The 23,024-nt window shown below is 35.2% G+C and overlaps 1 protein-coding gene and 3 pseudogenes across 5 annotated transcripts; 3 read left to right on the top strand and 1 right to left on the bottom strand.

Moving 5' to 3' along the window:
• Window positions 1–1,022: 1,022 nt before the first annotated feature.
• On the bottom strand, window positions 1,023–3,220 carry LOC142637024 (uncharacterized). Of its 5 annotated transcripts, none has more exons than XR_012844501.1 (6): window positions 3,084–3,220; window positions 2,869–3,001; window positions 2,735–2,781; window positions 2,535–2,622; window positions 2,290–2,396; window positions 1,023–1,727 (listed from the first exon to the last, which is right to left on the bottom strand). XR_012844501.1 is itself a non-coding variant. In XM_075811315.1 (5 exons), exons 1-4 carry the CDS (start codon window positions 3,132–3,134, stop codon window positions 2,572–2,574), a joined length of 282 nt encoding a protein of 93 aa, XP_075667430.1. In that variant the 5' UTR covers window positions 3,135–3,220; the 3' UTR covers window positions 2,161–2,396; window positions 2,535–2,571. The 5 variants fall into 5 exon arrangements, 2 of the variants coding, with proteins under 2 accessions (XP_075667430.1, XP_075667431.1); XR_012844502.1 differs by having other exon boundaries at window positions 2,555–2,622; XR_012844503.1 differs by lacking the exon at window positions 1,023–1,727 and having other exon boundaries at window positions 2,161–2,396; window positions 3,133–3,212.
• Window positions 3,221–8,796: 5,576 nt separating this feature from the next.
• Window positions 8,797–12,584, top strand: LOC142634911 (cellulose synthase A catalytic subunit 8 [UDP-forming]-like; annotated as a pseudogene).
• Window positions 12,585–12,625: 41 nt separating this feature from the next.
• On the top strand, window positions 12,626–13,890 carry LOC142634910 (F-box/kelch-repeat protein At3g06240-like; annotated as a pseudogene).
• A 5,361-nt stretch (window positions 13,891–19,251) lies between these two features.
• Window positions 19,252–20,670, top strand: LOC142636037 (F-box/kelch-repeat protein At3g06240-like; annotated as a pseudogene).
• The last annotated feature ends 2,354 nt before the right edge of the window (window positions 20,671–23,024 follow it).

The following is a 23,024-nucleotide window of genomic DNA, read 5'->3' as shown; positions in this document are numbered from 1 at the left end:
AGAAATAAATAAATCGCAAAAATATACATTTGGTCCCTAGATTTTGGTTCAGCGTCTATTTTAGCTCTTGAATTTAAAAAGTTCTTTTTCAAATTCAAAATTTTTAAAATACACTCATTTAGTCCTTTGTGAACAAATAGTAACAAAATACCAAAGAGAAATGAAATGAGAAAAGAAAGAAGGCCAAAATACCTCAATATTCAATATTTTATTCATCACTACATCTATTCTTTCTAGTACATTGAGTAATATATATATATATATATATATATATATATATATATATATATATATATATAAAAGGGCCCTTTCTAGTACTGGCAGAAAGTTAATTCTAAAAGTTGGCAATTGGATTTGTTCCAAAGCAATTACGCAGCCTTCACTTGCAACATTAACTTTTCAAGCATGAAAAGGTACTTCCATAATCTTCTTGTTTTTGGAAAATATATAAAGCTATATTAAAAATAATTCTTTCAAGTTGAGGGAACAAAAAAAAGTAAGGAAAACTATTGTCTAAAAATAGTAAAAAATAAATTATGAAAGTAATAGAGCGTACGACTTTAAATAGAATAAAATGACAAACAAGAATACAAGTGGTTGACCCTTATTAATCTGTGAAGAATCCATGGTCAAATCCCAAAATATTCTGGACTTAGGCTTTATTGTTGTTGTAGTTGCTGTTGTTGTTGTTTATATTAAAAATCATTCTTTAAAAAAAATTAAATAAATAAGAACTCTGCTTTACATGGTACCTAGATTTTTCAAGATCTGTCACCCTAGCAAGCAATTACAAGCCTTTGACATTATCATCTAGGGTGTGCTTTTTCCTGGGTTAAAGTTACTACCCTAGTGATGATACCTGGCCCACGCTCTACTTCTTGTATAGGCGATTTTATGTAAAACAAAAGTTTCAATTTGGCGAGTCTTATTCCTTTAACAAATAAATTTTGTTAAGGTATAAAAAAGAAAGATGAAAATTCAAGACTACAAGGATAGCTTCAAAGGCTTCATCCAATCATTTTTAGGCTTTTAAACCCTTCCCTAAACTTTTATGTATTATACGATATTTGAATCCTTGATCAAGACAAAAGCGATTGAATCTCTGAAGAAGAGTATTCTAAATAGATGGTGTCAAAATTATTATTAAACAAAAAATTCATTTTTGGTTCTAACCTTTGAGGAAGGAAGGTGCAAAGGGAAGCCAAGCAATGCGTCAATTCCTCAAAGGGATCCTTGATTTGTCAACCCCTCAATCTGATGATTGACATATTATTTATCCCATTGAGTATTACTCTTCTCACTTCCAAAGGAGCATGCCTTACAGTGGATAGTATAAGGAAGTTAGCAGGAAGAATATGTAAAGAAGATGACCAGCATTCAAAAATATTTCAACTACATTCAGTCATTTAGACAAGTTTTGACTAGTACAATATGGGAGAATATGGCAAAAAATATTACTGCATCGAAGAGGAAGACAATGGCAAAATGTTCAAACAAACAGGAGATGTATCACCATCCAAGTTCATCAACAATTCACCAGCACAAAGATACTTTAATAGGTAGCCCAGCATAAATTTTTTACAAGTTAAACAGGATTTCACACTGCATCACATTACAAAACTCACCTTCTAAACCAAATTATGGTTCCTGGTTCCTTAAAAGGAAATTTTCCACCTTCAATATCAGACAAGAAAACAGATTCATACTCTCCTAAATGTTTCCCAACCCTACAACATAAAGACAAGTTTTAAAAAGTAAAACATAATTACAAGTTTATTTTTCCATATTGCTATGTAGTATAAAAGTACCAGTATCAGGTTGTTAAACTTAAACTTACCATTCCATAATTGATGGATGAAGAGTTCGGTTATCTAACATTACAGTCAATTCATCATTAAATAAAATCAAAGGTAAGGACGACTGTTTGCAAGAGTCCAGAGATGTTTTTAAGAGTTCCAAGGCCTCTTTTTCAGTTTGACTTCTGTGTGAAATGATGTTCAGGAATGGTGAATGCACAATCTAGAATATATTCGTAAGATACAGATCATGACAAAACCTAAGAAATTAATGCTGATTGCGTCTCAAAGAAATCATTCACAAACAAGAAAATTTAAAAATCATCAGCTCATTGAAATATTTTAGCAATGAAAACAACATACATTTGAATGCAAACACTCTATTATAATAATCATAACAAAATTCATAGAACACTGAGCAACAAACTAATCCATTAACACAAGGCGCCATCACCCATGGAAGATTTCTAATTGAATTACTACTAGGTCCAACCTGAGATGCAGACGCACAGCAAACTCTATTTGCATCTCCAAAGCAGGAAACTATATGTAGAGTTCCAATTAAGCTCATCTTCTTGTACCTCGGATCTGGTTGCTTACCTACTCAGTGGGAGGGGCAGAACAAATCAAATTGCTTTACAAGTAACAGTAACAGTATAAAGACAATGAATACAACCAAAACAAAGATTCCAAAATTCATCAAAATTTTTTTAAAAAATTAATGTATACATTACTTACCAAAAAGGCTTTTACAGTACCTGCTTCCTTACTATCATCAATAGTTTATTTGCAATGGAAGATCCATATGAATCTGCACTTGATCAAGCTGAAAGTGCCAAATGGCTAAAAGCCTCATTAACTTGCACAAATAGGAAAGCCAGTGAAACAATGTCATGTAGAACCACTTATATAAGAATGCCCACAATACCATGAAATACCTTGTACAGATTTTCAACACTGTATCCATCCAAGTAATCCAAAATACCTGAGTTTCAGAACAAAGAACACATCAAGAAATCTTGGAAACAAATGACTTCAAAAAATGCACATGAATCTAGAACAAACAAGGCACCAGTTAGATGAGAAGAAAGAGGAATCAAATCTTGTGCATATTTGGAGGAGGCCAGCAGAGTCATAGTCTCCAAAGCAGACTGAACTTCAAAAGTAACGCCTGATCCAAAATGAGTAACTAGTGCGCCTAGAACCTGCAAAGAAACCACCACAAAGATTTCCCAAAATACATATTTTTCATCATTTAACAAACTAGATTATTTTGAAACTGCTTACTTCCTGTTTTGAGTAAATATCTATGAACTCTTCAAACAGACAAGTATACATGTGAATTCCAAACTCCCTTGCTTTTTGTTCTTTGCAAGCCAACAGTTACTCAGACAACGAAACAAAACAGTGGGAAATAATCCTAATGAAAATCAATGAGACACAGATAGCATAACAAAACCTATAAGATCAAAGTTAAATGATTCCAAATAATTGTTATAGATACCTTCACCAAATCCTAGAAATCCTAGAATTCCAAATATAATATTTATATAATTCTAGAACTCCATCTACGCTTCTCACCATTTGGCATACCATCAGATTAAATACATTATAATCACAATCCAAGCAAGAAGAACATATATGTTGTGTTTAGATTCTTTTCCGTGTTCATAATCATAACATTAAAAGAGTTAAAAAAATTTCGCTTCAATTGATTAATGAATAACTGAAATCAACATAAACTCTTATTGGTTTTGGGTAAAAAAAGAGAAAGAGAGTCGTTGAAGGATAGAAGGGAAGCAACCTTGGAGACGCATTCCAACTCGGCGAACTTGAAAGCGAGGCCAATCGACGGCGGAGATTGAAAGACGAGGGAGGCCGTTGGATGGGTTGGATTTGGAAGAGGAGTCGGTGAGGCCTTGAGAAGAGCTTCGAATAGAGTTTGGGTTTAGGCAGGTGAGTGACAGAGAGCGGGTGGAGATGATTTAGGCAGAGATTGGGTTTTGTGTTTATCAGGTTTTAGTTTGTGGGTATGGTGGGTTTTGATTGAGGAAGGAGAAGGCAGAGAGGAGAAGGGGAACGTGAGAAATAGGGTCTGAGGAAGGAGATCTCGTTGGTTTGTGGGTATGGTGGGTTTTGATTGAGGAAGGAGAAGACACTTAAGGTTTTTTGCGATCTGATTTAGGGATAGAATTTTTTTTTTTTTATTTATACTAAATTTTGGAGCTGCGTTTCATTCAACGCAGCTTCAACATTTAGGAGCTGCGTTTAATGAAACGCAGCTTCAACATGTCTGGAGCTGCGTTTCTTAAACGCCGCTCCAGAAATAATGAAAAACAAGAAAAAAAAAATCCCTACAGCCGCGTTTCTAAAAACGCGGCTGAAATCCTACCAGCCAAACGCAGCCTCAACACCGAAGAACGCGGCTTCAGTGCGGGTCTATAGCCGCGTTTACTAAACGCGGCTATACGTGTTTCCTGGAGCTGCGTTTTTCATAAACGTGGTTCAAAACCCCTGTCTGTAGCGGCGTTTTCGAAAAACGCGGCTAAAAAACGTGGCCCAAAAGCGCGTTTTTTGTAGTGTTTGATCAAACTTGTTACTCAAGCAATTCTAACTTACGTTGTTTTCTAACTTGTTTTGAGTTTCTACGTGGTTTGTAAACTATGATAAGAATCACATGAGCAATTTTTGGTGGATTAGTGAGTTAGGGAATGAAAAATTTATTGGATCAATGTATCCTTTGACCCAAGATATCAATACAGTTCACTTCTCTTCTTCGCTCATGGGAGGACTCTTGGGCCAAGGCCACTAATCCCATTCCTAGGTGAACAAGAAATATTAGTTACTTTTTTGACAAGGAATATACTTTCCTTCCACATAAAGAAAATCCAAAAAAGGAAATCAAGTCAACTTTCCTTCTACACTAAGGAAAGCCCAATCGTTAACCAAATCCATATAGGAATTCAGACATTTTCTAACAATTAAATTTTATTCTTGGTGTGAGACATTTTGATTCTTTGATCAAACCAACCAAATGAACCCAACCTATCCGAGCTATATTAGGCTAAAATAAAGTTGAGCTTGAGTTGTGTTGATAAGGATAGATGTCTGTTGGGTTGGATATTGAGTAAATGTCTGCCACTAGGGTTGATAACGTAGAATGAGGTGTGGTTACTCAAGGCTATAGCCAAAATGTTTGTAAGGTTGAAACTTATCAACCATTTTGTTGGCTTTATTCCGTGCCAATTTGCTTGTAATTCAGCACTTAGAAACCTTGTATTTAGGTGGGATTCATGTAAAGATAGTGTGTGAAAGAGTGTGAAGAAATGCTCCAGATTGTGTAGAGTAGCAAGGACTCACGGTTGGATCTCGCAGGTGGCTCGCGGCTTGCAAGCCGCCAGATGATGCACACCAGTGAAGCGTGCTGAAAAGTTGAACAGTCACGCTAACTAGAGCACTACAAGACAAAAAGTCCAGTCTGGCCATTCTGTTTGCTCGCAGCTTGAACTCGCAACTCAGTCAAGTCGCGAGGCCAAGTCGCCAGCCAGTCCTGTTTGGAAAAACCTGACTCTTCGCATTCCTTTCTCACTCCAGTATAAATACCCCTTATACCCACGAAATATAGAAAGCTTCTCTAGAGAATTTTGAGAGAGAAACCCTAGAGAAAAATAAGATTGACTCATCCACAATCTTCACATAGAGACTCTTCAAATTCCTCTACTCTCTTCCTCTCCATTGTTACATCCTTGAGAGGTACATTACCAACACCTTTTCTCACCATACTCATATCTGTGAGAAGACTGTTTGATGCTTTGGGAAGGAGTTAAGAAGGGACCAATTTCACATTGGTTGATGCTATAGGCTGTAGCAGAATCCGGTAAGCTAAATAAGAAATAGGTTCGGCGCAACCTCGTTGGAGTAGGAGCTTGGAAGGCTTAGGTACATTGGGTGGATTAGGCTTGGAGGGTCTTCTGTTGTCCATGTATCCCAACTACATTCTTTAGTGAATTATTGACCACTTGGAGGGCGGCGGAGAGGTTTTACGCCGAGGGCTTCGATTTCCTCTTCGATAACACATCGTTGTGTTGTCCTTGTGTTTGCATCTCTCTTCCCTTAATCTTTGTCATTTAACTTTTGCTGTGGATGTGATTTTATTTGGTTTAGATTATGTTATCAATTTTGTTTTAGCTTATTTACATTTTCTGCACATACATTGTTTGTTTATAAGCTTGAATTAGTAATTTGTAATTTGTGGGTCTAAACATTCAAATGTGTTTTACACGCTTTTTGAACTTTCAGGGTCCGTTTGGATAAAACTTATTGTTGAAAACTGAAAACTGAAAATAATGTAGCAAAATAATTTTTAAATGTGTAAATAGTACTGCGGGACCCATTTTTAATAAAAAATTGCTAAAAAAGTACATGAACAGTGCGCGCACAGTGCACACACAGTACGCGCACAGTGCACGCACAGTGCGCGCACTGCGCGCTTGTCCCCGCGGCAGAGAAAAAAAAAAAAAAAAAACCAAAACGTGAAAACTGAAACGTGGAAACGCAGTAGCTGAATCCAAACGCCCTCTCAATGTTGCTTTGTTTGAACAACAGCCTGCTAGTGTTTCCTCATGAGAAGTACCATTAACTGTAAGAAGATCCTTGTTTACTAGCATTGTGTTTTAAGTGTAAGAGTGAGGATATTGAGAAAAATGTCCGCCACTTTGGTTGAGAATGTAGAATAAGGTGCGGTTATTTCATCTCAAGTCTCAAGTCTCAACTCGTAATTTCATTTTTCATTTTACTTTTTTCCCTTTTTAATCTTTTACCTTCCAGCGTATCATGAGTCCAAAACAAATATATTTAACTCTCTTCTTCTTTTTTTCTTTTTTTTTTTTACTCTTAAATTATAGGTCAAAAAATTATATTTGGTCCCCCAAAATTAAAACATAAATTAGTCACCCAATTTATTATTGTGATTGGTGCTCCCTCCCTCCCAATTAAATACTGTGCAATGTGCATGGCGAAGCTACGGTGCATATTGAAAAGAAAATGTTAGAAATCTATCATTATTTATATCTTAATTTGGTGAACAACAAACTTATTCAAGCATAAAATTCGAAGGCCGCATCATTTTTTTTTAAGAGTTTCAACATATGGCGTTCGCTCCAGACGATTATTCTTTATCATCAGACCAAGAGACCAATCAATTTTTAGTGTAAACGGGGATTAAACTCCAGATCTTTTATTCAACTATCAAAGACTTTATCAGTTGAGCTAATTGGAACCCACGAAAGCCGCATCATTAGAGTACTAAATAATGCACACTTTTAGGATTTAGATGCTATAAATTTACAATTTGGGGGTTTACAATTCCCAATGCCAATGCACAACATTAGGTGTGTCAAATGCCTTAAACACTATAAAACATCTTACATGAGAGGTTGTAAATACCATTGTTATTGATTTCGTTCCGTTCCGGCCGGAACGGCCGGAATTTTTCGTTCCGGTATGCAAACCGGTACCGAGATACTTAACGTTCCACCTCGGGCCAAATTTCGGGCCATTCCGGTCCATTCCGACCATTCCGGCCAATTCCGGCCGAGATGTGAATTCCGGCCGGTACTTGATTTGGCCTATGGAAGAAAAAAAAAATTATTATTTGATGGCTAATATTATGTTATAAATTTTGTTGGCTTATTAGTTATTAATTATTATGGGCTTATGTAATGAGTAATGACTTGTTATAAATCTTCTTATTATTTGATGTTGTATTGAAGTTTAAGACATAAGAGTTAAGACTAAATGTTTTGTATTATTTGATATTTAGTTATTGTCTTCTAAATCTTTTTATTGTGTGATGTTAAATAGATGTTATATTGATGTTTAAGACTTAAGAGTTAAGACTAAATGATTTGTATTATTTGAAATTTAGTTATTTATTTATTAGAATTGACAATTTTATGTTTTACAAGAATATATATAATTTAATTTTTAGGAACCCGAAACACCTTAAAACGTACACCGAAATCGGCCGGTACCGAAATATTCCATTCCACTAGACAAACTGAAACGGGGTCCGAAACGGTATTAATAACAATGGTAAATACCAAAATATTTGTCATGAATGAACAGTGCACTCTCAAATTTAATTGAGACCACAATGATTACCAATGTAAAACTTATATTGTTTTTTAATTCGTTGTGGGTAGCTTCCGATGGGTGGGTCAGCTCTTAACATCCTATTCATGCTTATGAGGGCAATAAACAATAAGTGCAAGCCTACAAAAATCTAGTGCCATAGGCCCAAGCATAACAAGCCCACACTCCGAAGGGCCTGAACCCTCTCTTGTTGGCCCGTAGCTACTGACAATACCCTCTGGGTCTAGACTCTGGACTTGCTTGGTCTCATCATCCACGCCTCTCAAAAATACCCATCTAGCTTAATGTTTTGCTCTCGGGTTGAACTTGCTTGCTGTTGTTGATGATGATGATGATTCTCAGTAGCAGAAACTCATTTTGTTGCCAATTCTCCTCCTTATCATTAGGAATGAGTTAGGTGATTTGTTGGGTCACTATAAATTCTTTCTTTTTCTTCTTCTTTTTTGTGTTGCCTTTAATACTTGTTGCACAGTCTCATCAGGTTAAGAAAACTGAGGTGGAGGTGTTGTTGGGATCCAAGCTCTCAAATTGCACCCTTTTCACTACTTCAAGCTCCACTATCCTCACTACAAACTTACAAAGGCAAGCACCAAGTTATATATGTATATATATAAATTTAAAAAACAAACATTTCAAATTTTGTACAAGTTTTTTTTTTTTTCAATTTAGAAATTGTTGCATGCACCAGTAAAATTGAGAGGGTAAAATTTTCCCCCCTTTTTTATATCTTGAGTTTAAATTATAATTCATTATTGTTTCTGTAACTTCCATTTATCTAGTTTGGTTGTAAGCAAAACTATTTGTTTATGCAATATACTTTTTCCTTTGATCTGGTTGTATTAATTTGATGGATGTTTCAACTAATGTATTCAATGTGTTTGTGGATAATGATAAAGGAGAAGATTATGAGAATGTAATTTTTTAATGTAGTATACACAATGAGAGAGAGAGAGATAGAGAGAATTGATAAATAAATATTTTTTTTAATGTAGTATAAAATAGATAAGCTTATGTTGGTGTTTTTAAAAAAAATGTCATGTAAAATAAAAAAAGTAGGTTCTTCTACTAAAATAACCATGAATATTTTTCGTACTTGATACCAATGCTAAACCCACTCCACTCTAGCAAATATATATAATATGTTAATTTTTCCTCCTTGGTTAAAGATGATAATTGGATCTTGTGAATCTGTGATGTTAGGCCAAACAAAAAGAAAGGAATGAGAAAAACTGTAATGAATAATACTCCAATCTTTGACATGATAATTAAAAAAAAGAGTTATGTATTTTTTGTTTTAACAAATTGCGATGAATGAATCATACGCATACTAAAAACCCCGTTACTTTCTTTCTTGGTTGGTTGGTTGGTATTTTTTTCTTTCTTTTTTGTTGTTGTTGTTTTGTTGTTGGGTTCCCTTGAGTATTTCTACTACATTTTGAATTTATCAGCAACCAACTAGAGCCTGTAATTAAATTACAAGAGATGAAGCTAATTACAATCCCAGTCTAGACCCAAGTAGAAGCAAACATGTAATGATGTAAATGAAGCCCATGTAATTAAAGAAAAAGGTATAGTAGGTAGCAGCTTGAATGCCTCGGATGCAAAGCACATGAATATAATGACCAGATCATCACCATCCAAACCTCCAACCTCCTCGAATCTCAATCCATGGAGAAGCTAAAAATGTTTTTTCTTCATTTGGACAGCATAACCATGTATTTGAATTTAACTTTGAAATCTAAAATAATTACATCTAAAGAATTGTAACTAAATTTTATTTAATAAATAAAATAAGGACAGGATTAGGCATACTTAAATAGTCAAGTTGTTTATGGGCTGGATATTGGGCTTTATTTTGAACCCATCGTGTATTTTTAAGGAACCTTGGGTTGGGGAGATTTGCCAAGCCCACTCACCCGTCACAAAGAGGTGCAAGTATAATGGTTGAAGCTCTCAAATTTACTCGACCTGAGCCTAAAGAGGAGTTGAAGTTTTAGAGCGGTGGCAGCAATGCAAGTAACTAGAATTGTGAATACACCCACACACACATCACACAATCAATCAAATTGGGGGTATTACAACAAGATTCAAGGTTTACATAAATTGGAAACCGTCTCTTGTCAACAGTTGAATTGAGATTGAGAGGAAGGAAACAGAGGAGAAAGCCAACACAGATTGCCTGTCTAAGCAGCAAGGCTACATTATTAAAAGTTTAAAAACAAATGGGAGGCAAAACAAGCATCATTCAGAGATTCAGAGAGAGTGATGATCATATTCATATGCATTTAAAATTGGCAAAGGAAGTCCTAATGTCTTTTTTTTTTTTTTTTTGGTGTCTAGACAAATATTGACTTTTTACTTTTTAAAATCCTCTAGCTAGGAGTACATAGCTGCAACCAACAACGTTACACATAAATTGCTAAATTTCATAAGTAATTATACCAAGCCAATCACAGCTACAGTTTCTCTGTTGTAATCAGCAACAAAGGAAACTGCAGAAGACCATCAAGAGAAACTAAGAAACTACAAGCTAGAACAATCTATCAAGAAATAAATTGACAATATGAGATGAAATCTAACTGCAACAATTATTAAATACTGAGGCAACAAGTGAAGCCACATCCCAGGGATTGGCAGGGCACAGAGATACCACTTGTCTGAATTTAAAAAAAAAAAAAAAATAGTCACAAAGTGCACATCTCTTCAGTCTTCACATGTATTGATCAAATGCTTGTGATATCAACGTGTACAAGGCTGAAGGCACCAGCAGAATTGTTTTTTTTTTTTTTTTAATATCAGACTCTGGTTTGAGGAGTCTGTAATGTAGGCGTAACCAAATCTTAAATATAGTTATATAGGCAATCAAAATTTTCCTAACACCTATGAATATATTGTAGAGGGGGCAATATTGTTATATAGGTAATCAATAGGGAGACATATATCGACAAACTGTCTGCAAGGTATACATACTTGTGGCTTTCAATGTCAAAGATGCAAGCTATAATTTTTTGAAAGTGTTTACTAGTGCAATAAGATTTTATGCATGTACAAAGCGGGTTCAATAGCGTCTTGTCATTTTTTTAATTAAACCTGGTTACAAACATTGTCAACTGATGTTTCTGAAGTTGATCTCAACTCTGTGCTTATATCTTGGCCCCCAATCACAGGTGTCATTTATGTAGGCTTAGGCTGAATCTGCAGGTAATTTAACATGTAAGGTTGCATAAGAAGAGAATATGTATTGAGTAAAACTTCCAACTAAAATATAAATGGACCTATTCATTGATGAACACTTAGAACAAAAATATGAAAGCTAAATTTTGAACCAAAATACATACATGGGATGGTTAAACTCACTAACATATCAGTTTGAAAGAGAAGGTGAACCCTCCCAGCTCACTTCTGTGGATGTCTTTGTGAGCACTGTTGATCCAATGAAAGAACCACCATTGATCACTGCCAAAACTGTGCTTTCCATCCTTGCAATGGACCACCCCGTGGATAAAGTGAGCTTCCGTGCTTTCATTTGAATCTCTTGTTGGAACGGCTGACTTTGCAAGAAAGTGGGTACCATTCTGCAAAAAAAAAAAATGCTATTGAACCACGTACACCTGAGTTCTACTTTGCACAGAAGTTTGACTATTTGAAGGATAAAGTGCAACCTTCTTTTGTGAAAGAACGAAGAGCAATAAAGGTAAGCAACTCAAATGCTGTCTAGCTACAACTTCTCAATTACTAATTCCGCTTTGACATCTTAATTAAGGATTTTGATTCAATCCACATTAAACTTATGGCCAGCAGATTCTGCCTCTCTTAAGTGTTATTGTTGGCAAACTTATGTATTATTGTGTCTCTAGAACTAATCAGTCTCAAAATTGGTTCTATTTTGCTACAGAGAGATTATGAAGAGTTTAGAGTGCGCATTAATGCTTTAGTAGCGAAGGCTCAGAAAAAACCAGAAGACTGTGCAAGATGGAAGACCTTGGCCAGGGAATGACAGTAATGACCGCACAGGAATGATTCAGGTAAATGTAGCTTCTAGCTATATTTTTTGTATAAAATTTCAATTAATAGTGTAACATTTAGATGTTTAATATCTTACATTTCAGGAAGCATTCAGTATATAGAATAAAACAAGGCTTTTTCTCAAACTAATTCTTGGCCTGTAAACTTTGAAGCTTAAGGCCATTACTTGAAGATCTCGTTGGCATTTACTTGAAATTATATATATGGAAAATAATTTTTGAGTAAATAGCATTTCTTCTTTTCTCTCGCCAAATTACAATCTTAGCAACTATTAGTCCATTAATGTTTTTACAGATCTTCTTAGAAAAATGCTTTTACATGGTGCCTAATGGTATTTACTAGGCATGTATTTGTGAATTTGATCTCCTACATAGGTTTCCTGCTGTAATTTTCTGTCTTCCTTTGCCTTCCATGACTCTTTGAAAATGCGTGTTTGATGTCTTTTTGTTTGCCTACAGATGGACTCTTGAATCACTAGGTTCATTGGAACCTAGATGAAGCATTTTGGAAGATGATTTTGAGGAGGAAGAGGAGGAGGAGATTGACCAACTTGATGGTTTAGAAGATGAGGCTCATGAAATGGTTTGCATTTCTTTCATTCCTGTTTAACTTCTGTATTTGATAAAAGGTTTTGGAGGGAAGAAAAGTAAATGGAAGGATATATAAGTGTAATAGCAAAATCGGCTCTCTTAGCAAACCTACCGGTCAAAGACATCATACTTAACATCTTGGCAAACCTACCTGTCAAATCAGTCATAAGATTCAGGTGCGTTTCAAAAACTTGGGACTCCTCAATCACCATTCCTCATTTCATCTCCACCTACCTTAGTCTTAATCTTAACAACAACAACTTAGATCATTATCACGCTCATCTCATACACTTGCCTACTCGTACGGCTTCTTCTCCTTCCAACGGTCCAGTCTTCACGGTTGCTCGCGACAGCAGCACGTTTAATAGTATTTCCGAGTACTCAACTCCCTCTGCTTTTCATTTATTTTCTCTGCAAATAGTCGGTTCCTGCAATGGCCTAGTGTGTCTCGCTCAATATGGACACAGTTCCCCTATTGCTGATGCTATATATTTGTGGAACCCCAGCATTAGAAAATATAAGAGGTTGCCTGATCCTAAACCCAATATCATTGGGTTTCTACTGGATTTGCTTATCAGTCCGAGACCAATGACTACAAGGTTGTAAAGATCACTCAAATGCGTGCATCAAACCACCATGGGGTTGAGGTTTACACATTAAGCTCTAACTCTTGGAGAAGGGTTGAAATGTCATTGGGAAACAATGTTGCGTTCAACAGTGGCAATTGCTGGCCTGCCACGTTTGTTAATGGGGCTTTGCATTGGTTGGGAGAAGTTAAAGGTGGAGTGCAACTCGCAAATCGTGACATGATTTTGTCATTTGATGTCAATAATGATAAATTTGGAGAGATAGCACTCCCTGATGGACAACAACTGATACCACAAGGTCTAGTGGCAGTACCACATGATCTAATGGTGTTCAAGGGGAAACTGGCCTTCATTACATTTGATTACATCACATCCAACTGCATCAATGTCGAAGAATACATTGATTTTATGAAGTCGCATACTCATAAGTCATGCTTCATTTGGGTGATGGGGGAATATGGTGTACATGAATCATGGAGTAGACTTTTTTTTGTCCATTTTGAAAATGCTTGCTATGTACATTTCTATGGTTGCAACGGTTGTGGTGAACTGCTAGTTAGAAAGGAAGTTGTGGTCAAATCCAATGCCGATCAGAAGTGGATTGAGTTGGTGATTGTTTCACTTGACCCTGAAACTTTACATGAGAAGGATCTTGGTATCCGAAATGTTTCACATTTAGCTACTACTTTCATGGAAAGTCTTGTGTTTCTTGATGGAGCAGCTGAGCTATCTGGATAAGAAGTGAAATCATTAGCGATAATCATAGGAAGTTGTTATTAAGTGTGATACAAATGAGACCATTATCATGTTGTTTCCTATGGTGTCATTTTGATTTGAGGTAGGCAGAAAAGTATTGATGTAATGTAGTTGAATTTTATTCTTGATTTGTATCAAACCTTAATGCTTTTAAGGAATCTCATATTATGTCTCATATGTGTGCTGTGATTGGGTGTTGTCTGAATCCTAGAGCTACTGCTGTGCTGCTGTGTGCTTTGATCTGATGCTGCCTGATCCTAAAAGATGCTCTGGTGCTGTGTTAAGTAGTGACTGTGTAATAAAAGCTTGCTTGTATGAACTAATTCAAGCCGGTTGTAATTACTTAGGCACATGTGTATGCTGATAAGGGCAGGATTATGCTAGCTTAGTAGTGTAGAAGATATTAATATTAGAGCATGTGACTAATTTGTAGGTTGTTAGAAGTGTTGCTGGTGGTACGGGCACTTAAGCCAGTGTGCCTGTTTCAGGTACCAGTGCTGGTTGCCCTGGGTTGAGAGAGCACGAGTCATCAACAGCTGAGCGGTGTTATTTTGATTGAATAATATGCGCAATGCACTTTAATGCTTTGTGCATTGCATTCCATCAAGTTTTTCTTCTCTTTGGAATTCCTTTGCAACATGTTTCATTTACTGCTCTTTTTTACTATCTTTGGACCTTTCTTTTTAATTTATGTAATGTCTTTACTTCATTGTTTAAATCTGACTGAACTCTCTTTCTTTTTGTAAGTGTATTTCAAAGTTTTATCTGTTCCTCTGAATATTTTGTTCTTGATGTTAGTGACAGTGAACTCTATTGACTCTTGAGAATTTTAGAGTTGCTAGTTTTGTAATTTTTTTTTCGAAAATGAATTATTTCTACACATTATTGGCTAATTTAACTTTCCTTGCTTCAGCTGTATCATCATCTTCTGTTTTGCTGCATGATTGGCTTAATCATCTTCAACTTGGATCTTTTCAACTGTTGCAAAAATGGCAAAAATAGTAGTCATATACAGTAGTTACAATGTGTTTAAACAAGCTTATTGAATGCAGCAGAATTTGGGAACTCTTCTTAAAAAAATGTCAATGCACGCCGTACAAATTGCAGGAAATTTTTGCTTTAAAAAGAAAAAAGAGAATTTCTAATGAATTGAAACTAGGAAGTGACGATGCAACCAAAAGTAAAATACTTCTGCGATAGATTCGTTAAGTCAAATTCTTCATTTGAAATCTATTATGAACTGGACTTTTATCTAGTAGAGAAATTTAGACAAATTCAAGGTGACTACAATGCATTTGATTAAAAAATACAGCTGATATTAGTTCAATACAACTGAATTATTTTAACGAACTAATAACTTAACAAATTCAGAAAATCTCTAATTTTTAGGAAGTCTTATTTACAAATTCTATCACTTTTTTTGTTTTGCTGAATAAATTATTTCATTAGAAGAAGAAAAAATGATAAATACAAGGACAAGAACCAAAAGGGACTAGCACATCTCACTCTTCAACAAAAACCCAAGAGGCTATGGAGGAGATGGGAATAGACCCAGGCATTACAAGATGATGCCCATAAGCTAGATTATGAGCAAGAGAATTAAATTGTCTTGGGGAGAAGGAAAAAGACCAAGTGACAAAAGAGTTGAGCATAGTTCTAATATCATGAACTATATTTACAAATTACAATCTCCCAATCCGGATGGATTTTTTGATTGATTGCCTTCACTGTGAGCTGGGAATCCCCTTCAAACAATATATAGTTGAAGTTAAGTCTAGATGCTTCAGATACAACTAGCGTGACCGCTTTACATTTTGCCCATAGAATACTTATTGGTGTTTCACAACCTGTCCAAGCAATATGAAACTCCACCTTCCCAATTTCTGCAACAACAGCCAAGAAGGAGCCATTATCTCTAATGGTAGCATCAAAATTAAATTTATACCAGCCCATGGGGGAGGACACCATGAAATACCATTTGAATACTTCTGTTGCAAGTAGTCCCATGCTGTTTGATGAGATAGAAAACTTTTATTTATATGTTGTGCTAGTTCCATTGGTTGAATATCAACACCATTGTGCAGCAATGAGTTCCTGGATCTCCATATATTGTCACATAAGATGGAAGCAAAGAGTGTAAAGGAGGATTCATTGGATTTTTCAATTCCCAAGAATTTGGCTGGATGTAAAATCATTTTAATCCAATTTGACATTGGTTGGGAGCTTGTCTCTGCAAAACTAAGAGGCCATTGTGAGCTACGCCAAAGAATCACTGCATAAGGACAAAGAAAGAAGATATGCTCATGAGTTTCCATAGGATTACAACATCTAGGAAAGGATGTATCTCAGTATCTGAAGCACAAATCTTGCATTTAAAGTAGATTTTGTGGGAAGAATTTCCCATGAAATTTTCCAAAGAAGGTATTTAAGCCTTTCAGGGATTTTCAACTTCCAAAGAGCTTTCCAATGTGATGAAGAGAGAGGGCCAGTTGATAAAAAAAAACCTTGCTTTGTAATCAGTCAAGTATGCAGACTTTGTAGAAAACTTCCCACTAGAATTTGGAAACCATATCAAGTGATCTGCATAGTTTGAGGGGTGATAATTTGGTGAAGTTTGGCATAGTCCCATAGACCACTAGCTGGATCAATTTTTTCACTTACCCAAGTTACCTAAGAAGAAACTTGTGGCTGCATTTGTGTGGCAAGAAGAGTATATATGAAAGGTATCCAGGACTAGGGATTCTCCCAGACTTTTACAGTAGCTCCTGTACCAATTAAATAACAAGTTCCTTGCTTTAAGAGAGGTTTGATTTTGCAAATACTTTTCCAAATATATGAAGAGTTTTGCATTAACGGAGAAGAGAGGAAATTATTGTTTTTCAAGTATTTTTGGCTTGCAATACCTGCCAATCAAGCTTAGCAAGAAGGGCTTGATTACAATTAACTTGAATTGTAAGGTAATTTTTGTCTTGAACAAAAAAAAAAGAATTTTAAGTTAATCTTTTTGAATATTTATCAATTTATTGATTTTTTTAGGGTCTATATTGTAATTTCTAATGTCTCTTTTTTTTTTAAATATTTTTAGCTAAAAATTAAAGAGTTTAATAGAATAAAATTTCATACTTTTCTCTTTTCAACTCAAAAAAAAAAAAGAAGAAAAAAAAAGAATTTTCGAGCCAAAAACTAAAAATGCTACGTACAAAAAGAATCAATTTAGCATCTCAAAAAAAAAAAATCAATTTAATGCTCAATTAGTCCAAAATGGACCGAAATAAACCGAAATGGATTGAATGAGACAGACATGGCTGAAATGGACCAAAATGGATGGAATGAGACCATATTGGACTGAAGTAAAACAAAATAGACCAAAGTGGACCTAATTTGACAGGATTTGACTAAAATAGACCAAAATAGAATAAAATGGACTAAATAGACCGAATAGGATCGAAGTAGGGAACAATTTGAATACTTTAAATTTTTTAATTAACAAATAGGTTTGGTGCTACTGTTCTCTATGCATGCCTTCATTCAAAATGCACATATCAGACAAGCATCCATGACAGAGGACACATCACACATGTGGCAAGCAGAGTGGATGTTAAATACTTAATATCATCTTTGATAATACTAAAGGATGAAATTGCAAGTTTTACCATTGTAGTGCTTCTTCCATCAAGTAATTACAAAATGAGAGAAGCAAAAGATTCTGTTTCAAGAGAGAGAAATTAAATGCCACAATACGTTAAAATTAGATCACAATCAAATCATGTCTATATTACTAAAACTAATTAAAGGACATACGTGATGAAAAAATATGGCTCTTTTTTTTTTTTTTAGGGAACTGGGTGGTCTATCAGTTTTGTCCCATTAGATTAGAAAGAAGAGGTTTTACTCTTTGGGTTTTTTACCTGCTGTGAAGTACACAACTTGACATATATGAGGAAAAAAGAAAAAAATAAAGTTCACCAACATTTTACAAGCAAGCAACAATACAAACTAGTAGTTATTATGTTAAAATAGACGGAAAATTTACACGAATTGATGTGAATGCTCTAATTGTGTAAATATACACGATTATTATAGCAACCTTCTATATTTACAAAGACTGATACTATGTTTTTTGTACCATATTGTATAAATTTCATCACTTTGTGTATTTTACCATGACTAATGCAATTGCTCTAAGTTTTGTGACAATTTATACCCAATGAAATCTTGTTATATGACACAGTTCACTAACCCTCTTTAGTTCTTCTTCTTCTTCTTCTTTTTAAGGAGAATAAGAGCCTAAGCTAAAGCACAGCTAAGAGGTTTTTTTTTTTTTTTTTTTTTTTCTTCTTCTTCTTGGGAGATAATCCATGAAGTTGTTTTGGGAGAACAAAACAAGTGGACTACCATAAGACCCATAACCAATGCTTAAACATATTAACAAGCCAAGGCCCAAGAGGCAAAACGCATTAAAACCCATAATTTCCTTTTACTCATCTCTTCCAACTTATATATATATACACACACACACACACACACACACACACACACACATATATACTAGTCTCTGAACATGCGCTCACGCTCGTGTTCAGAGGCTCTCCTAATTTTTCTGGGTAAATATTAATAATTTGAATCTCAGTCTTAGAACTACAAAGCTCTCATTTTCTCCATGAATCTCAGATTTGTAAGAAAATAAGTAAAACTTGAAAGGAAAAAAAAAATTCAAGATTTACATGTTGATTGCTGAACCGAAGGTCAATGTGAAAATCCAAGAAAAAAATTCCATCAAAGCAAAACCCTATATTATAAACTCAATAAAAAATAAAAACAAACAAACAAATGGCACACAAAATCAGCATTCATAAAATACCAGTAGTTTACCACCAAAAAAAATCACAATAAAAACATCATACCTTTTAGATGGGGTAATCCATAATTCTAAGGTTTGGCTTTTGCAAACTTGAATCTCATAATAGGTTCCACACTACAACCATCAGTTAACTTTTGGAGGGAGAAGTTTGAAGTGTGCAGTTTTGCAATTGAGAGAGAAATAAGCATGCAAGGGGAAGGCACATAAGAAGAGGTGGAAAAGAAAAATTGGAAATCTGAATGGAGGGTGTGGAGTGGGTAGATGAGAACTTGAATTAGGGGGTTGAGTTACTTGAGTAATATTAATGTACTAAATTGACCCTATTATTTTAAAACGTGATAAGTTTGATGTATGGGGCTATTCTGAAAAAACAAAAAAAAACAAAAAAAAAATTGGTCCAAACAAAGAAAGCCCTGAATAGTAATATAAATATAAATAAAACACAACATCTTTACCCTTCTCCTCCGCCAAACAAAGTCACAATGTCTCAAACAAGAAAACCTTGTACAATCCTCCAACAAAGGAAGGACTATCTCCCAGACCACCTCGTACTCAATATCTTCGCAAACCTACCTGTCAAATCAGTGATAAGATTCAGGTGCTTGTCCAAAACCTAGTACTCCTCACTCACCACTCCTAATTTTATCTCCACCCATCTTCATCATCATCATCATCATCTTCATGATCACGCTTATCTCATACACATGCCTCCTGATGTTTCTTATCCTTCTTACGACCTGAGAGACTTTGGAGATGATGATGTATACATGCCTACTACTGTTTCTTCTCGGCTTTCTAAAAGCAACACCCCAATCTGCTACATGGTTGCTCATGACAGCACCACGTTTAATGAGATTTCCAAGAATCCAGTTCCCTCTGCTTTTCATTTATCTTCTTTTCAAATAGTCAGTTCCTGAAATGGCTTAGTTTGTGTCGCTCAATATGGATGCAGTTCCACTATTGCCCATGCTATAGATCTGTGGAACCCCAGCATCAGAAAATTTAAGAGGTTGCCTGATTTTTCCTTAACAAGATTTATTTGGGTTTCTACTGAATTTGCTTATCAGTCCGAGACAAATGATTACAAGGTTGTAAAGATCTCTTATATGCGTCATCCCACCTAGCTTGATCTTCTTCTTGATCGTGAAGTTGAGATTGAGATTGAGAAGGAGGATGAGGCTGAGGTTTACACATTAAACTCCAACTCTTGGAGAAGGGTTGGAATCTCATTTAGAAAAGACGTTAGGGTCTCCTGTATCAAAGATTGGCCTACCACATTTGTTAGTGGAGCTTTGCATTGGTTGGGAGCTGTTAGTAATGGTGAAGCAATCACATATCATTACATGATTTTGTCATTTAATGTCAATAATGATAAATTTGGAGAGATAGCACTCCCTTACGGACGACAACTACTACCACAAGGTCTAGTAGTGCCGGAACCAAATAGTCTAATGGAGTTCAAGGGGAAACTGGCCTTCATTACATTTGGTTGCCACTTGATTGACGACAACATCAATGACAACGACAACTACAACTACAATGAATACTTAATGATGTCGGATTGCCAGTCATGCTTCATTTGGGTGATGAGGGAGTATGGTGTCCATAAATCATGGAGTAAACTCTTTTTTGTCCGGTTTGAAGAAGTTTTCGATTTACAGTTCTTCGGTTGCAACAGTCATGGTGAACTGCTAGTTAGAAAGGAAGTTGAGAGGGACACTGGCCCGAGTCGTAAGGATTACAAAATGTGGTGGCTACACACTGACTACTACATGATTGTTTCACTTGACCCTGAAAATTTACATGAGAAGGATCTTGGTATCCAAAATGTTGAACTTATAGCTAATACTTACATCGAAAGCCTTGTGTTACTTGATGGAGCAACTGAGCTATCTGGATAAGAAGTGAAATCATTAGTGATCGATAATCATAGGATTTTGCTATACCTATCACCAAAAAAAAAAATCATAGGATTCTTATGTAAAGTGTTGTAAATTTGAGACCATTATCATTTCGTTTCCTTTGTATCATTTTGTTTTGATGTAGGCAGAAAAGTACTGATGTAATGTCGGTGAATTTTATTCTTGATTTATATCAAAACTTAATGCTTGTTAGGATTCTCATATTCTGTCTCATATTTCTGCAGTCTAAATCCTTGAGCTACTGCTGTGTTGCTGTGTGCTTTGATGTGGTGCTGCCTGAGCCTAAGAGCTGCTCTGGGGCTGTATTAAGTTGTGACTATGTAATAACAACTTGCTTTTATTAACTATGAACTAATACAATACCTGTTGTAATTACTTAGGCACACGTTTATGTTGATAAGGGCAGTATTATGCAAGCTTAGTAGTGTAGCAGATATTAGAATTAGTGCATCTTTTCAATTGTTGGAGCATGTGACTAACTGGTTGGTTGTATGGGCACTTTAGCCAGTGTGCCTGTTTCTGGTACAAGTGCTGGTTGCTTGGGGTTGACAGAGCCCAAGTTATCTACAGCTAAGCGGCGTTATTTTGATTGAATAATATGCAAAATGCCCTATAATAATGATTTGTGCATTGCATTCCATTAATCTTTTCTTATCTTTGGAATTCCCTTGCAACATGTTTCATTTACTGGTTTTTTGACTATCATTGGACCTTTCTCCTGATTTATGTAATGTCTTTGTTTCATTGTTTAAATCTAACTGACTTCTCTTTCTTTTTGATAAGTGTATTTCAAAGTTTTATATGTTCCTCTGAATATTTTGTACTTGATGTTGGTAACTGTGAATGTTGTACATACGTTTACTGCTTTACCCTTCATAGTGTTGGTTGGTCAGTGCTTTGCTTTTCAAATCGATATATTGTTGTATGCATTACACGGTATGGTCTTTGGGTTTAAAATTATTTGCAAAGTTTGAGAGGAAAGTCTCTACATAGTGATGGGTTACTTAGGACATTTGCAAATGTTCTAATCAAAGTTGATTCATTAATATTTCTTTATTCCACTACTTTATAAAGTTACACACAATGATTGGAGTATTACTGGTTTCTTAAGTGATAATTGGCTTTATCTTCTAGTCTATGGCAATGATTGTTATAGTTAAATCCTATAGATTAGCCTCTAAGGAAGTGGGAATGCACTGGAATGTCCTGGCAGTGAAGTGTTACATACAAGATACAAGCCTTCAATCATATCCTGCAACTTCAAAATTTCTATGCCTTGTGCTTTTTGTAGTACTGAGGAACATATGAACCATCTCCATCTCCACCCCATTAAAAGTACTTAAATGTATGTTCAAGAATAGTATGTGAAAAGTTTGAGACCCAACAATAAAGGGAATAGAGATTTTGGCTCATGCATGTGAGTCATATGAATCATCTCCATGTCACAAAGGACCAATGCACTTCAGCACTAGTTAATCGGATCCCTTGGAAAATTATGAGGATTAATATCTCAGAACCATAATTTTAGTCCTCCTGTTGAATTGTCCATACTAAAAGTGATACCAATCCGGTATCATGAAATTGTAAGTCTGATGTTGTAGCATTTTTTGGGTCTTACCACAAACAACGCCGGATCTACTTTTTAGATGTTGGAATTAATTCGGAAAACACTCATTTGACATTTAGAATCTAGTTCCATTGTGCTTATTATGGTCTATCTAGAAGGAACGTAATTGGCAAACTTTTGAGGACGCAGATTGTTTTAGAGATCAATTGCTTGCTTCCTTTAGTGGATCTTGTTTTGACTGGTCTAGAGCTTGGGGACTCACAATTAGTGATTCTCTCCATTCTTTTCTTTGTTCTCTCCTCTTTTGTAGTTAGTTATATTTTTTTTGTTTTCTTTTCTTTTTGCTTTCCTTTGTAGCTTTTGGTTTTGCTTAGTCCCACAAAAAAAAAAAAAAAACATGTAGAGATGGACATTTTGACCATAAACTACCAATGCAATTGGTTTTTTAGAAACTTATAAACCAGATTTTGGCAACTCCTATCTTGAATTTACAATATTCTCTGGACCGAGATGCGTTCACTCTCCACAAACAACATAGGGAAGCACCAATCCTGCATTTATTTTCTGTGAAATCAGATTAAGACAAATACTATGATTAAGTATTAACTGAAAAATATATAATATGTACCTGCAAGGAAACAAGAAAAAACACATCAGTTGTCTTTATCTCCAGTATCACTAGAATGAAGTTTTATACATATTGTTTTCATTGAGGCATACGCATGAAAAGTATTTTTAATTCTCTGCTCCATTACTCAGATTTATA

This window comes from Castanea sativa, chromosome 5, assembly GCF_040712315.1.
Source record: "Castanea sativa cultivar Marrone di Chiusa Pesio chromosome 5, ASM4071231v1".
Lineage (NCBI taxonomy): Eukaryota > Viridiplantae > Streptophyta > Magnoliopsida > Fagales > Fagaceae > Castanea > Castanea sativa.
Note: the sequence above shows the minus strand (reverse complement) of the source record. Positions and strands in the feature narration are given on the sequence as shown.

What these genes read in the sequence shown, in the direction of transcription:
- LOC142637024 (XM_075811315.1), bottom strand. Translation starts at nt 3,134, where the DNA reads ATGTATACTTGTCTGTTTGAAGAGTTCATAGATATTTACTCAAAACAG. An exon ending in ATATTTACTCAAAACAGGAA is followed by an intron (nt 3,002 to 3,083) that starts GTAAGCAGTTTC and finishes GTTTCTTTGCAG; the next exon opens with GTTCTAGGCGCACTAGTTAC. An exon ending in TCTTTCTTCTCATCTAACTG is followed by an intron (nt 2,782 to 2,868) that starts GTGCCTTGTTTG and finishes TCTGAAACTCAG; the next exon opens with GTATTTTGGATTACTTGGAT.